Below are 12,887 nucleotides of genomic sequence, written 5' to 3'. Positions count from 1 at the left end.
ACCTCCACATAGGGTATTCTTTGCTTCATCACTGAGCTGCTATTACAAAGAGATAATTTAATATCTGAAATGAAGTAGGAAGAGTTATCCCATGGGCGTAAGACTGGGACAGCAGCACAAAGGCATACGATTAGGGTTCCATGCTCATAGTTGTTGTCTTGAATTTCTGTCTTTTTAAGTGAAGGGACAGTGGAGCATGTGCTGGGTGCTTGGAACCTCAGACCACTAGTAACCTTTCATTACACCTTGTCCTTTCCTCCCTGGGAGGCGATTCAGCCTCCTGCTCCCCTGCCCTCTGGCATCTTGGGCTCCATCTAGTCTCCTCCTACCCGCTCAGACCAGTGACCACTGCCATCCTCTTTTCACCCCTGCAGAAGACTGGATGCATCACAGGGAGAGTTGCAGCCAGGCTCATCCCACACTGTCTCAGTGCTAGGCATAGACTATTGTCCCCATCTCTGGCTGGCAGGGTCACAGCATGTTTAATAAGCTCCTCAGAAGGTGCAAGCCTCTCATCATCTCCAATCCAGGTATTGAGGGTTTTCCGGTGTGCAGGTTTTGATCCTTTGGGGGTCATCTGTCTGCCTTTGGTTGAGGTAGCAGACCTGTGAGAATGGTAGATGCCTGGCTCGGCTTCTTGCCCCCGTCCTGACTACAGCGTATTGATTCAGCAGCTGGTAGGAGGGGGAACCTGGCAGTGGGTGGGCCATGTGCAAGCTGAGCTGCAAGGCAGGACATGCAGACACCTGTGAGAGTCTTCACTTGCCCTGCGAATACTCTTTATCCAAGGAGATGGGCCATTACATAGCAAATATCAAACACTATGACGGGCCAAGAAAGTCCATAAAAGAAAGGTAGAAGCTTTCTATTTTAGTACCTTTAATGACATTTTTTCTCCGTAGTTTTGAACAAGGGTCTCTGCATTTTATTTTGTGCTGAATGCAACAAATCATATAGACAGTCTTGTAAATAAGGAATAGATAATATTGTCAAATACTAGGTTAGGCTTTTTCGGGACAATTGAACTTAAAGAAATCTCATGGTTATGAAAATCCTAAGTGTTTCTACTGAGTAGCAGAGCAGAAAAATAGTTCTCCTATCGTAGGAGAGCTTATTAATTATAATTATCAAAAGTGGGATTCATTTCATGATTCACACCTTACACTGTGGGGATTCCATGTGAAGAATTTATAATGGGTAAGATGGATTGGCTGGCTTCCTAAAACGTCCTAGGAGATGAAAGCTTTTTAAAAGGTGACTTCTTAAATATGTAATTATATTATACATGATCATCCTTTGCAAAGAAGAGATTCACATGTGTAAAAAGAAAACAGGTATTTAAATTACATTTCTTCAATTACTCAATTAATGTGATTGCTGCACTGATGAAAATTCATAGTAGATTTGCTTGGGGTTAACTACAAGGTTTAGACATAGTGACAGAAATAATTATGAGATTAAAGACAGAATTATGTTTTAAGTCTTTGAATTCCTTTAATTTCTCTTTAGATTAGAACTGAAAAAGAATACAATATGGAACAATATTTGTAAGTAGTTACATATGCAGTTTGTTGTATTTTAATTTTCAGAATTCAAGATTATAATTACCTGTCACAAGGAAGGAAGGAAATAGCAAACAGCAGAACCATGACCAGCAATTTTCTCCAACCTGTTGTGCAGCTTTGCTATGAGGATGTGAATGGATCTTGTATTAAAACTCCCTATTCTCCTGGATCTGGGGTGATTCTGTACCAGCATTTAGCTTTGGGTCTTTGCTGGCTGTTTTTGGAAATCTCTTAGTAATGACTTCTGTTCTTCATTTTAAGCAGCTGCACTCTCCGACCAATTTCCTCATTGCCTCTCTGGCCTGTGCTGACTTCTTGGTGGGTGTGACTGTGATGCCCTTCAGTATGGTCAGGTCTGTGGAGAGCTGCTGGTATTTTGGAGCCAAATTTTGTACTTTTCACAGTTGCTGTGATGTGGCATTTTGTTACTCTTCTGTCCTCCACTTGTGCTTCATCTGCATCGACAGGTATATTGCGGTTACTGACCCTTTGGTCTACCCTACCAAGTTCACCGTGTCTGTGTCGGGAATTTGCATCAGTGTGTCCTGGATTCTGCCTCTCATGTACAGCGGTGCTGTGTTCTACACAGGTGCCAGTGATGATGGGCTGGATTTGCTTTGCTTTGGTTTTGAGAAGATTATTTCTTGGGATCCAGTTTTTCTGCAGCTCCTAACAGGTCTCTGAGCTTTACACATCAGCCATTACAGGCCCAGAACAGAACTCATATTAATATTTTGGAGATACTTCACAAATGTGGAAATAAGTTTGGTTCAATTTCTGCAGTAGTGATTTTTATGGGATTGTTTTTCTCATCTCATACGGTTTGTTATTTTATGTTTCAATCATATTATAATGCATTTTGCTGTCTTCTTTTTAAATAAATACTATCCAAAGTTAGCACATGGCCAGTGATGAAAATAATAATGTATTTTAAATTATAGGAAAAGAATAGATTATTCAAGAAATGATGATGGGACATATGTTTTTTTGGAAAAATATTGCTAAGCATCTTGCCTCATATCATTCACAAAATCAAAGCTGATTTCCTACAGAGGTTATAAAATTAGAAGAAAATATTGCTTTCATAATTTTCTTTTGTCAGAATCATAACAGAAAACTCAAATCGTCATGAACTCAATTTAAATATTTTAAACTTCAATAAAAAAACAGGCAAATTAGGGAAAAAATGAAAACTTTTGAAAAGCTGTTGGTAGCATACTTAATGGAACAAGAATACACCACAGAATACTATGCAGACATAAAAAAGAACAAGATCATGTTCTCTGCAGGAACATGGATAGAGCTGGAAGCCATTATCCTTAGCAAACTAATGCAGGAACAGAAAACCAGATACAGCATGTTTTCACTTATATGGTAGTTAATGATGAGAACACACAGACACAAAGTGGGGAACAACAGACACTGGGGCCTATTCGAGGGAGGAGAGTGGAAGGAGGGAGAGGATCATGAAAAATATTTATCCTGTACTATGCTTAAATGGATGATAAAGTAATTTGCATATTAAATCCCCATTATACAAGTTTATCTATATCAGAAACCTGCACATGTGCCCCTGAACTTAAAATAATAAGTTAAAAAAGAAGAAAGAAAGAAAAGACAGAAAGATGAAGGAAAGAAAGAAAGAGAAAGAAAGAAAAGAAAGAAAGAAAGAAAAGGAAGAAAGAAAGAAAAGGAAGAAAGGAAGGGCTGGGTGTCATGACTGACACCCATAATTGCAGCTCTTTGGGAGTCCGAGGCAAATGAGCCACTTGAGACCAGGAGTTTGAGACCAGCCTGGGCAACGTAGTGAAACCCTGCCTCTATAAAAAACATAAAAAATTGGCTGTGAATGGTGGTGCACACCTGTGGTCCCTGCCACTTTGGAGGCTGCAGTAGGAGGATCACTTGAGCTGGAGAGACAGATGTTTCAGTAAGCCGAGGTCGCGCCACTGCTCTCCAGCCTCGCGCCTGCTGACAGAATGAGACTCTGTCTTAAAAAAAAAAAAAAAAAAAAAAAATTTAAAATCATTTACAAAACAGAAACAGAGGTTGCCACCCCACTACACAAATGAATAGGCAATTTTTTTTAAATGCAAAGGACTAATAAGTATATTAAAATGCCAAATTTATTACTAATCTTCAAAGGCTGATAATAATATGACAGTTTCCTATATCAAGGTGGCAAATGTTAGGATTAATACCACAGTATGGTGATCACAGTGCTGGGAGTCGAGCACTCTCATAAGAGTTGGCCACGCTCATACTCATCTCAGGGGAATATAATTTGGTATCCTTTTTTTGAAGGGAATCCAAAAAATTGTATAAAAACTTGAAACACGCCGAGGCAGACAGTTCAAGAGGTCAGGAGTTCAAGACCATCCTGGCCAGCATAATGAAATACCGTCTCTACTAAAAATACAAAAATTAGCCAGGCATGGCGGTGGTGCCTGTAATCCCAGCGTTTTGGGAGGCTGAGGCAGGAGAATCGCTTGAACCCATGAGGCAGAGGTTGCAGTGAGCCGAGTTCATGCCACTGCACACCAGCTTGGGCAACAGAGCAAGACTCTGTCTCAAAACAAAAAAAACCCAGAACTTGAAACACACATTTTGCTTGATTTTGCAGTTCCATTTCTAACAATTAATCCTAAGAAAAGAGCCCTGCAAGTAAGCACATATTACAAGCATATTTGTTTCATAACTCGCAACTGTTAATTAGAAAAAACTTACATCGACATGGAATAAGTTAAATATATTGTACTCTACCTATGTAATGGAATGTTAAGAAGTCCTTAAAAACTGCTAAGATTTCTTGTACAGACTTACACGTGAAGGCAATTACAATAATTTTTTCTTTTGCTGAAGACAAAACAAAAACTTCTAATATGGCTTACAAAACAGTATATATAATATAGCCCCTATATATGTACATTCTTAAGTACCTTCTTATGAAGTCTCCTCTTATCTATGACAGACAGTTGTATGTGGGTGGAGGAGGTAATAATTTCTTTGTAAATTATCTCTATCATGTACATGTTTGTGATGAAATAATATGTTAAAATTGATAGAGCCATTTCACATATCTCAGTTCTGATCAGAGCGTTGATATTAGCGTTATCTGCATGTTTTCATTCAAGGAGAATGTCTTTTGAGTATGTATCTGTGGCATATTGCTTTTAACATGTGAAAGAAAATGATAGCTGCATTGGTATATTTCAGAAACGACATCTTAAAGGCATTAAACTGTCTTAGGAATTACGTCTTATTGTATTAATGTATTATAAGTGTTATTTTGCAGCAAATCTATCAGATCTTCCAACTCTTTCTTCTGAAAGTTAATTATGTGCTATTTTCAGGAGTTATAGAAGCTACCAAGAGTCATTCCCAAATCCATTTCCTCCAGGAACATGTGGCTACTTACAAAGTAAGAATTAATTCAAGATTTTGTTTACGTGATAAAATAAAGGCCATATAGACGTAAGAACACAACCCTCAGTGAGGTTAATGAATAGGAAGGTTTTCTGCAGAAGGTAGAATGTCTTAGCGTGTCCCGATTCCCATTAGCACAGCATCTTGAGTTATATCCTGAGAGTCACCCTGAAGAGACGTGGGATCCTATTTGGAGTTTTCTCAGATGTCTCATACTATGAATGTCTGATTGAAAACCCTGGACATAGAGTTAGGACTGTGACCCTGTAACAATACTGGTTGAAGGGTTAAAATGGCATCTCAGAAGTCATAGCTGATTTCAGCAATCTCAGAAGACTCTGAAAGAGTGTGTTTGGAAGAGTTCTACACAAGGTTTTTAATTACTTGGATAGACATAGGGTGATGAGCATAGAAAATGAAAACCAAACAAACAAAAGCAAAGTTGAACTTTTCAAGTCACTGACCGTCAGAAAAGGACTTAGAGCCAGAGCACGAAGCAATATTTTTAACAGCCCCTGTCTATCTTAGAGTTGACATTTCTTTAAAACCTTCATGACTTCCTAGCAAAAGAAAGAAGGCTAAGCCAGAGCATCAGCACTAGCCAGGGGATTACAGAGACCTGTGGCTGGGACATAGGCATTGGAAGAGGAAGACTTCACAACAAGACTGGAAGGAAAACTTGCCTTTGCAGATGCAAAATGTGCTGTTTAAAGTTAGGGAAATGCATTCCTCAAGACAGACTGTAGAGAGTGCCCACTATGATTGTGTGGAGGTCAAGTCTACTGGAGCTTGGATGCCACCCTGGGGAAAAGGAGGAAACTCTAATTGTACTGAGATTTATTTGCTGTACCCAAAGGAAGGCAAGCATATAAGCAAATTAAAGTGAACTGCAGAAAAATACATCACATTCATAGCATACCTGAGTGTGTGATGCCAAAGATTTGTACCTATCATTTAGTACATTTTTGTCCTCTCTCCTCCCACACACTGACCTTTGCATAAATCCAAAGTGCTTGGAAAATGAATGCAGGTGTGATCAGTCTTAATCCTGTGTACATTTCTCCTTTATCCCATGCTGCTGCCTAAACCGTGTCTGTGTTACAATAACAAAACCTCCTTGTCAATCCCGACGATACATGACACCTCCTCTTCTCCAAGGCTTGGCACATACACTGTTCTCTCTTTCTTGGTTATGTGTTCAGCATTTTTTTTTCCTTTAATTTCTCTCCTCAACCTATGAGATCAAACTTCAAGTTCACCTCATTGGTATATTTTTTCCATACACTCTTGGAGAAAGTTAGTATTGCTCCATTATGTTGATCTCACACTGCAGAGCTCTTCTAGGGTGCTGGGTTTCCCTCATACATTTATTTCATACAGCTATGGTGAAGGTCATATTTTCTGGTCCCTCCTGCATTGGGTGAGCATATCTTATATGATAAATTCACTCAAGCAGTCAAGTTTCAAGTTTCCCTAAGTATTTGGATGCCTTTCTTGACAGCAAGGAAAGGAAGTTCTGACCTTTCATCTTCAGTTGGTATTGCGTTTGGATCCATATTTCAGTCATCTGATCAAGCAATCTGTGGGCGCTCTTCCTAGTTACTGAAACTAAAATATTTAATATAGACTATCTGCTTAGTGGGCTGATAGCAATACATTCAGCTCAATCCAACTTTACGTTCTTTCTCTATTGGTATTCTATGGTTTGGATTCAGTCCCACAGATAGTTTTCAGGTTTCTACTAGTATATATTGTCAAAATCATCCAACTCTTTTGATTTGTGTATCCTTCCTCAAGGTAACACTATGTGCCTCTTCTATCTGGGGCCTGAGTCTGATTGTAAGTCAGTCTAAAAGCAAGGAAAGGTGTTAAGAGTAGGTTGTGAGGAAGATCAGCAGTACATTGCAAGACAACTACCTCAGAAGAGGACATTATACATTCTTTACTTGAAAGGAGACTGACCTCCTCAGGCAGGGCTGAAAAGGCTGCCTCCATTGGCAGAAAAGGCTTGACCCAATTTAGGAGTTTGAGGTACCCAGTTTTATAAAGATCTGCCTACATGTCACCATTCTAACTTTCAAAATCCTTTTCCTTCTAAATCAGTTCCAGGATTTTAATAAAAGAGACCCTGGGAATTTGGAAGTTGAGTTTGCTTTGTAATTCAGCCACCTACAGAATTTTACTTTGGGTTCAATACTCAGAAACATATCCCTGTGGTTATAAGAGATAAGAGAGTCTTTCAATGCATTCATAGAAGCTTTCATGTCCTTTAGCTTACAAAACGTGTCCCTTTCTGTCCCCAAGGTCTCCAGATCAGTTGAACGTAACTAACCAACCCATTATACTCCTCATTCTTATTAAAATGCTGTATGGCAGCAAACACATGGTCACCCAGAGCCTTGTTTTCTGTAAACATTTGACTATAAGTGTCTACAGACAATAATTTGAGCAAATGTTTTGCCACTGTATGCCACAGAATACCAGTTCCCTAGCTATCACTGGAAATGGAGTCAGTAATACCTTTAAATATGCTTATATCAGATAATCAATTCCAGGAAATCAGACCTATTCAGAGGCTTCTTCTTAACATTCAGTTCCTGTGGAGCATTGTTCTTTTATCATTATATAATGTTCCTCTTTATTTCTTAAAGTACTATTTGTGTAAATTTTACATTGTCTGCTGTTTATATAACCACACCTGCTTATTTAATACTTATTATTATAGTATATCCCTCTCAATTCTTTTTTATTCAAACTATCTGTCTATATTTAAAAGGTATCTCTTGTAGGCAGTATATAGTTAGGTATTGCTTTTTTAATGCATTCTGACAATCTCAGCTTATTAATTGCAGTGCTATACATATATATAGAGAGAGAAATTGAAGATATATATATATTTATATCTACATCTCATGTAAGTAATCTCATACATTTGGGTTTAATTCTGTTTTCTTGCTATTTATATTTCATTTGTTCCCTTTGTTTTTTAATTCTCTGTTTCTCCTTTTTTGCCAAATTTGGGCTAAACACTATTAGTTTCCATTGCTTTTCTTCTATTGGCTCCTTATCTATGGAGAGATACAACATGGTTATACATTAGTAGACTCAACACTTAAGATGTCCAGTTCTTCAATGTTATCAGGAAAATAGAGCAATCCTGAATATGCATGTATCTAATTGCAGAACATCTAACTTTATAAACCATAAATGACAGAACTAAAAGGATAAATGAATAAATTTACCCTGATCAGATGTTTCACCACCTCTCTCTCCCTAATTTATTTATAGACTCAATTTTAAGCCAATAAAAATTCCACAGATTTTTTTGGGCAGAAATTGACATGGTGATTCTAAAATTTATATGAAACATCAAAAGACATGGACTGGACTAACCAATTTTGATAAAGGATAACAAAGTAGAAGGCTTATAGTAGTACAACCTGACTTTAAGACTTACTAGAGGCTGGGTGAGGTGGCTCATGCCTGTAATCCCAGCACTGTGGGAGGCTGAGGCAGGTGGATCATGAGGTCAGGAGATCAAGACCATCCTTGTCAACATGGTGAAACCCCATCTCTACTAAAACTACAAAAATTAGCTGAGCATGTGACATGTTCCTGTATTCCCAGCTACTCAGAAGGCTGAGGCAAGAGAATTGTTTGAACCAGGGAGGTGGAGGTTGCAGTGAACCGAAATCGTGCCACTGCACTCTAGCCTGGTGACAGGGCAAGAATCCATCTAAAAACAAAACAAAACAAAACAAAACAAAACAAAAACTTACTAGAAAGTTTCAGTCAAGACGGTAAGATATTGGCCTAAATATATACATGTTAAATAATGCAATAAAATAGAAAGTCCAGAAATAGACCCATTCGTGAATGATTGATTGGTTTTTGATAAATACCATTAATTGTGGAAAGAATAATCTTTTTAAGAAATGTTGCTGGAATTGCTGAATATCCATATACTACCACTATGGCTACTACTAAACCTCAAACCCTTCCTCACAACATATTCGAAATTAATATAAAATTAGACCAAAACATAAGAATTGAAATTATAAAAATTCTAGAGGTAGCATAGAAGAAAAAAGTTGTGATAATCAGGTTAGGTAAAGATTTCTTAGAAAAGAAACAAAGGCAATAACCATATAAAATTGCAGAATTTTATGGAAATTAAAACCTTCTACTGTTTAAAAACACTATGAAGAGAATAAAAAGTAGATATTTACAGCATGTATTTAGAAATAAGATATATCCAGCCAACTCAATAATAAAAAATAAAATTCAGTGAAAAATGAAAAAAGCATTTTTATACATGGTTCACTAAAATGAATACATTTGCAGCTAATAATAACATGAAATAATGCTCAACATCATTATTCACCAGCTAAAAAATGTGAGATACTCCCACACACCTCATAGAATAGATAAAATACAGAGAAATGGCAATATCAAGTGTTGAAGAGGACTTGGAGCAACTGGAATATTCAGATTGCTGGTGGCATTATAACATGGTACAATTATAACATAATTGACATGTTATAATTGATCAATTTGAGTTTGATAAATGAATAAAACTGATTTTATTTTAGAAGACAGTTATTAGATTCTTACACAGTCAAACATACGTTTCCCATGAAATCCACCAATTCTGCATCTAAATATTTACCACAAAATATAAAAGCGTGGGTTTATGCAAATGATTGTATATGAATATTCACAATAATACTATTAACAACAGCCCCAGCATGAACACTGTCCAAATGTCTATCAACAGGGTATATTGATAAATCAGGTGTGGTATATTCATGCAATACAATACTATTTAGCAATAATAAGAAATGAACTACAAATATACCCAAAACATGAATGAATCTCCCAGACATTGAGTTGATTGAAAGAAACTGGTCATAGAGGAGTACATGCTGTGTGGTTGTCTTAACATGTGATTTTTAGAACAGGCAAAAATAATCTATAGCAATAGAAAGGAGATCAGTGGTTGCTCATGGTAGGAGAAAGGAAGTGGGGGTGAGATTTGCTGCAAAGAGCAATTAATGTGTCTAATCGCATCATTTTACACAGATACAATTTGACTTGTGATTTCTACAAAACCCTAATTAGTCTGCTTGCCATAATTATAACATAACTGACATGTTGTTATTGATCAATTTGAGTTTGATAAATGAATAAAACTGATTCTTACACTTTGGTCCACAGCAGTCAACACATACTTTTGTATACTAAGTTTCAGAGACTGTATTCTATAATTTGTAAACCAGGAAATATATAACTAAACAAGCATGCCTAAAATTTCTTTTAATATTATAAAAATATAAAGTAATAGAGTTTTTAGGATTGTAGTGATAATTTATGTTTGTAAGAAAGATAAGTTTTGTTAGAATTATAATGGATAATATGACATTCATGAATTTAAAATTATATAGTTAAAATGTCCTAGAGATTTATGATTGTTTTCATATAATAGTATATGTATCACAATAAACTGGGTTTTGAAAATAAATAAATTAATTCAAAACCAAAAACAATAGGATCCTTGGAATTCAAGGATTCTATTGTGTGATTCATTTTTCAGTGGATCTAAGTGTCAGTGTGTTTTACAAATTTGTTTTGACAAAACACTTATCTAGAATTCTTTACTTTAATTAAACTTGTGTTAATTGATATAGCACTACTTGGGAGGCTGAGGCAGGAAAATTGCTTGAACCTGGGAGGCAGAGGTTGTAGTGAGCTAAGATTGAGCCATTGCCCTCCAGCCTGGGTGATAGACCAGGACTCCGTCTCAAAAAAGAAAGCTGATATAGCAAATAAATTGATTGCATGTATTCAATGCCCACTGCTCTTCATTTGCAGTTGAACACTTTGGCCCTGCTTTGTGTTTGGTTGCTTTGGGCCTCTAATCCAAAGAGACAAGAATACAAAACATGTATCTCCCCTTCCTCTTATTAACAAACTTCTGAGTTTGGGTACCGCAATCACAGGGCTCATTATCACATCTTTCTTTCACCTTGGTCATAATGAAGAAGTTTCACACTCTGGGTCACTGGGGAGATGGTTTACCTAGTGGACTTTTATTTTAGAAATGCCTTTAAGGAGTTCACAACCTACAAAATAAAGATCAAGTGTAGAAGTGAGGCTGAAAACTTTAGCTGATGCAAGACACTCAAAAGTTTGCCTCCAAATTCTGCTCTGGGTGTTAGAATCATAAAACCCTGGGAAAGAGGACTTTTGTTTACTCTTAATCCTATCTGACCCAAATCCATTTATGATGATGGTCTTATGAGCAAGACTGAAAGAACTGTATATGTGCAATAATTTTAGAGGCCTTGAAAACACCCTCCAATGGACATCCCATCTCAGCACTGGACGAGGTGCCCTTTATTGACTAATCCTGAACATAACAGTATAAATTAGAACAGAATCCTCTAGTAAGTTTAGATGGTACAATAAAAAATAGAATATCTAAAATTCTACAAATATTGAAGTAGAATTTTTATTCCCTCATGTTTTTAGGAGCCCCTTTGTCTCATCTGCCTGCCACTGTGCTTACCGTAGACGCTATTGTCTTTCACCTCTATAGTGCTTATCACTATTTGAAATCACAAATCTGTCTTTCTATTTCTTAAGTTTTGTTTCCCTCCCAAGATTACAAGCTTCATGAGTATCATGGTCATAACAGTTTTGTCCATTACTTTAATACACAGCTACTGGCATTCAATAAATATGTGTTGAATAGATGAATTAATAAATAAATCTCAGAATGATGAAGGGGGCATAAAATTATTTCTTTATTTGAAATGGCAGGCATCACTCGATATTTTTTTACTGCCGAAAACAATGGTCTTAATGGAGGTAGAGGGTTAATTTTGTACCTTGAGGAATTTGGCAATGTCTGGAGACAATTTTGGTATCACAACTTGAAGGATTTTACTGGCATCTAGAAGCAGGGGTGCTGCCAAAAGCCATGTGATGCACAGGTAGCTTCTCATCTCAAAGAGTTATCTGAATTCAAATGTCCATTTTGCTCAAGTTGAGAAAACCCTGCACAGGGTTTTGTCTATTTAAGCAATTGACATCATTTCACAAAATCAGACACTCAGAAAATATTAAGAAGAATCTGAAAATTATTTGGTAAACAGTGTTAATTTTATTGCCTAGGAATCAGATAGCAAGATGGATTATTAATACTTATCACTCTTTATAACTTGAAAAGCAAGTTCACAAACGTCTCTAAAGTCACAGCTCTGTGCTGTAAAGAGAGTGGAACTCTTCTTTAGGAAGATAATAATACTTTTCTTCACTCAGCAGTGTATTTACATTCCAGCGTTGGGAATGTTACTGAGGATTCTGTTCCCATTTTCCAGTTTCCTGCTCATTATTCTTATTTTTTTACTAGTTTTAGCATTGGGAGCACAAAGGCCAATCTCCAGGAATTGCAAACAAATGTGTAGTCAGAGAGAGGGCTCACTGCCCGTTTGACATGTGGATACAGACACGTTGCAGATGTGTTCTAAGTAACAATGTCTTGAAGGGATGCTTCCACCAGCATCTCAGAAATACTGGTGTGTCTAAACACCATGCAGTATTTTAATGCTTTCATGCAATTTATCTCATCAATCTCAAGCTCCCCTCACTATACAATTATAATAATTTCTGCTTTTTGGTAACCAATGCAGATGGAAAAATTATTCTTTTTTTCCCCCCCATTTATTTATTTTATTGCATTTTAGGTTTTGGGGTACATGTGAAGAACATGCAAAATTGTTGCATAGGTACACACGTGGCAGTGTGATTTGCTGCCTTCCTCCCCATCACCTACATCTGGAATCTCTCCCCTTGCTGTCTCTCCCCAGCTCCCCCCCCCCCCCCCCCCCCCCC

The 12,887-nt window shown here is 37.0% G+C and overlaps 1 protein-coding gene across 1 annotated transcript; it reads left to right on the top strand.

Annotated features, from left to right (window-relative positions):
- Positions 1-1,647: 1,647 nt before the first annotated feature.
- LOC116548987 (trace amine-associated receptor 8-like) lies at positions 1,648-2,249 on the top strand. The gene is given in 2 exon segments (XM_032274438.1): positions 1,648-1,750; positions 1,753-2,249. Coding segments are annotated over 2 exon segments (600 nt in total).
- Positions 2,250-12,887: the final 10,638 nt, after the last annotated feature.

Source organism: Sapajus apella, unplaced genomic scaffold, assembly GCF_009761245.1.
Source record: "Sapajus apella isolate SASKATOON/1434 unplaced genomic scaffold, GSC_monkey_1.0 scaffold6, whole genome shotgun sequence".
Classification (NCBI taxonomy): Eukaryota; Metazoa; Chordata; class Mammalia; order Primates; family Cebidae; genus Sapajus; species Sapajus apella.
This window is presented reverse-complemented; position numbering and strand designations above follow the sequence as displayed.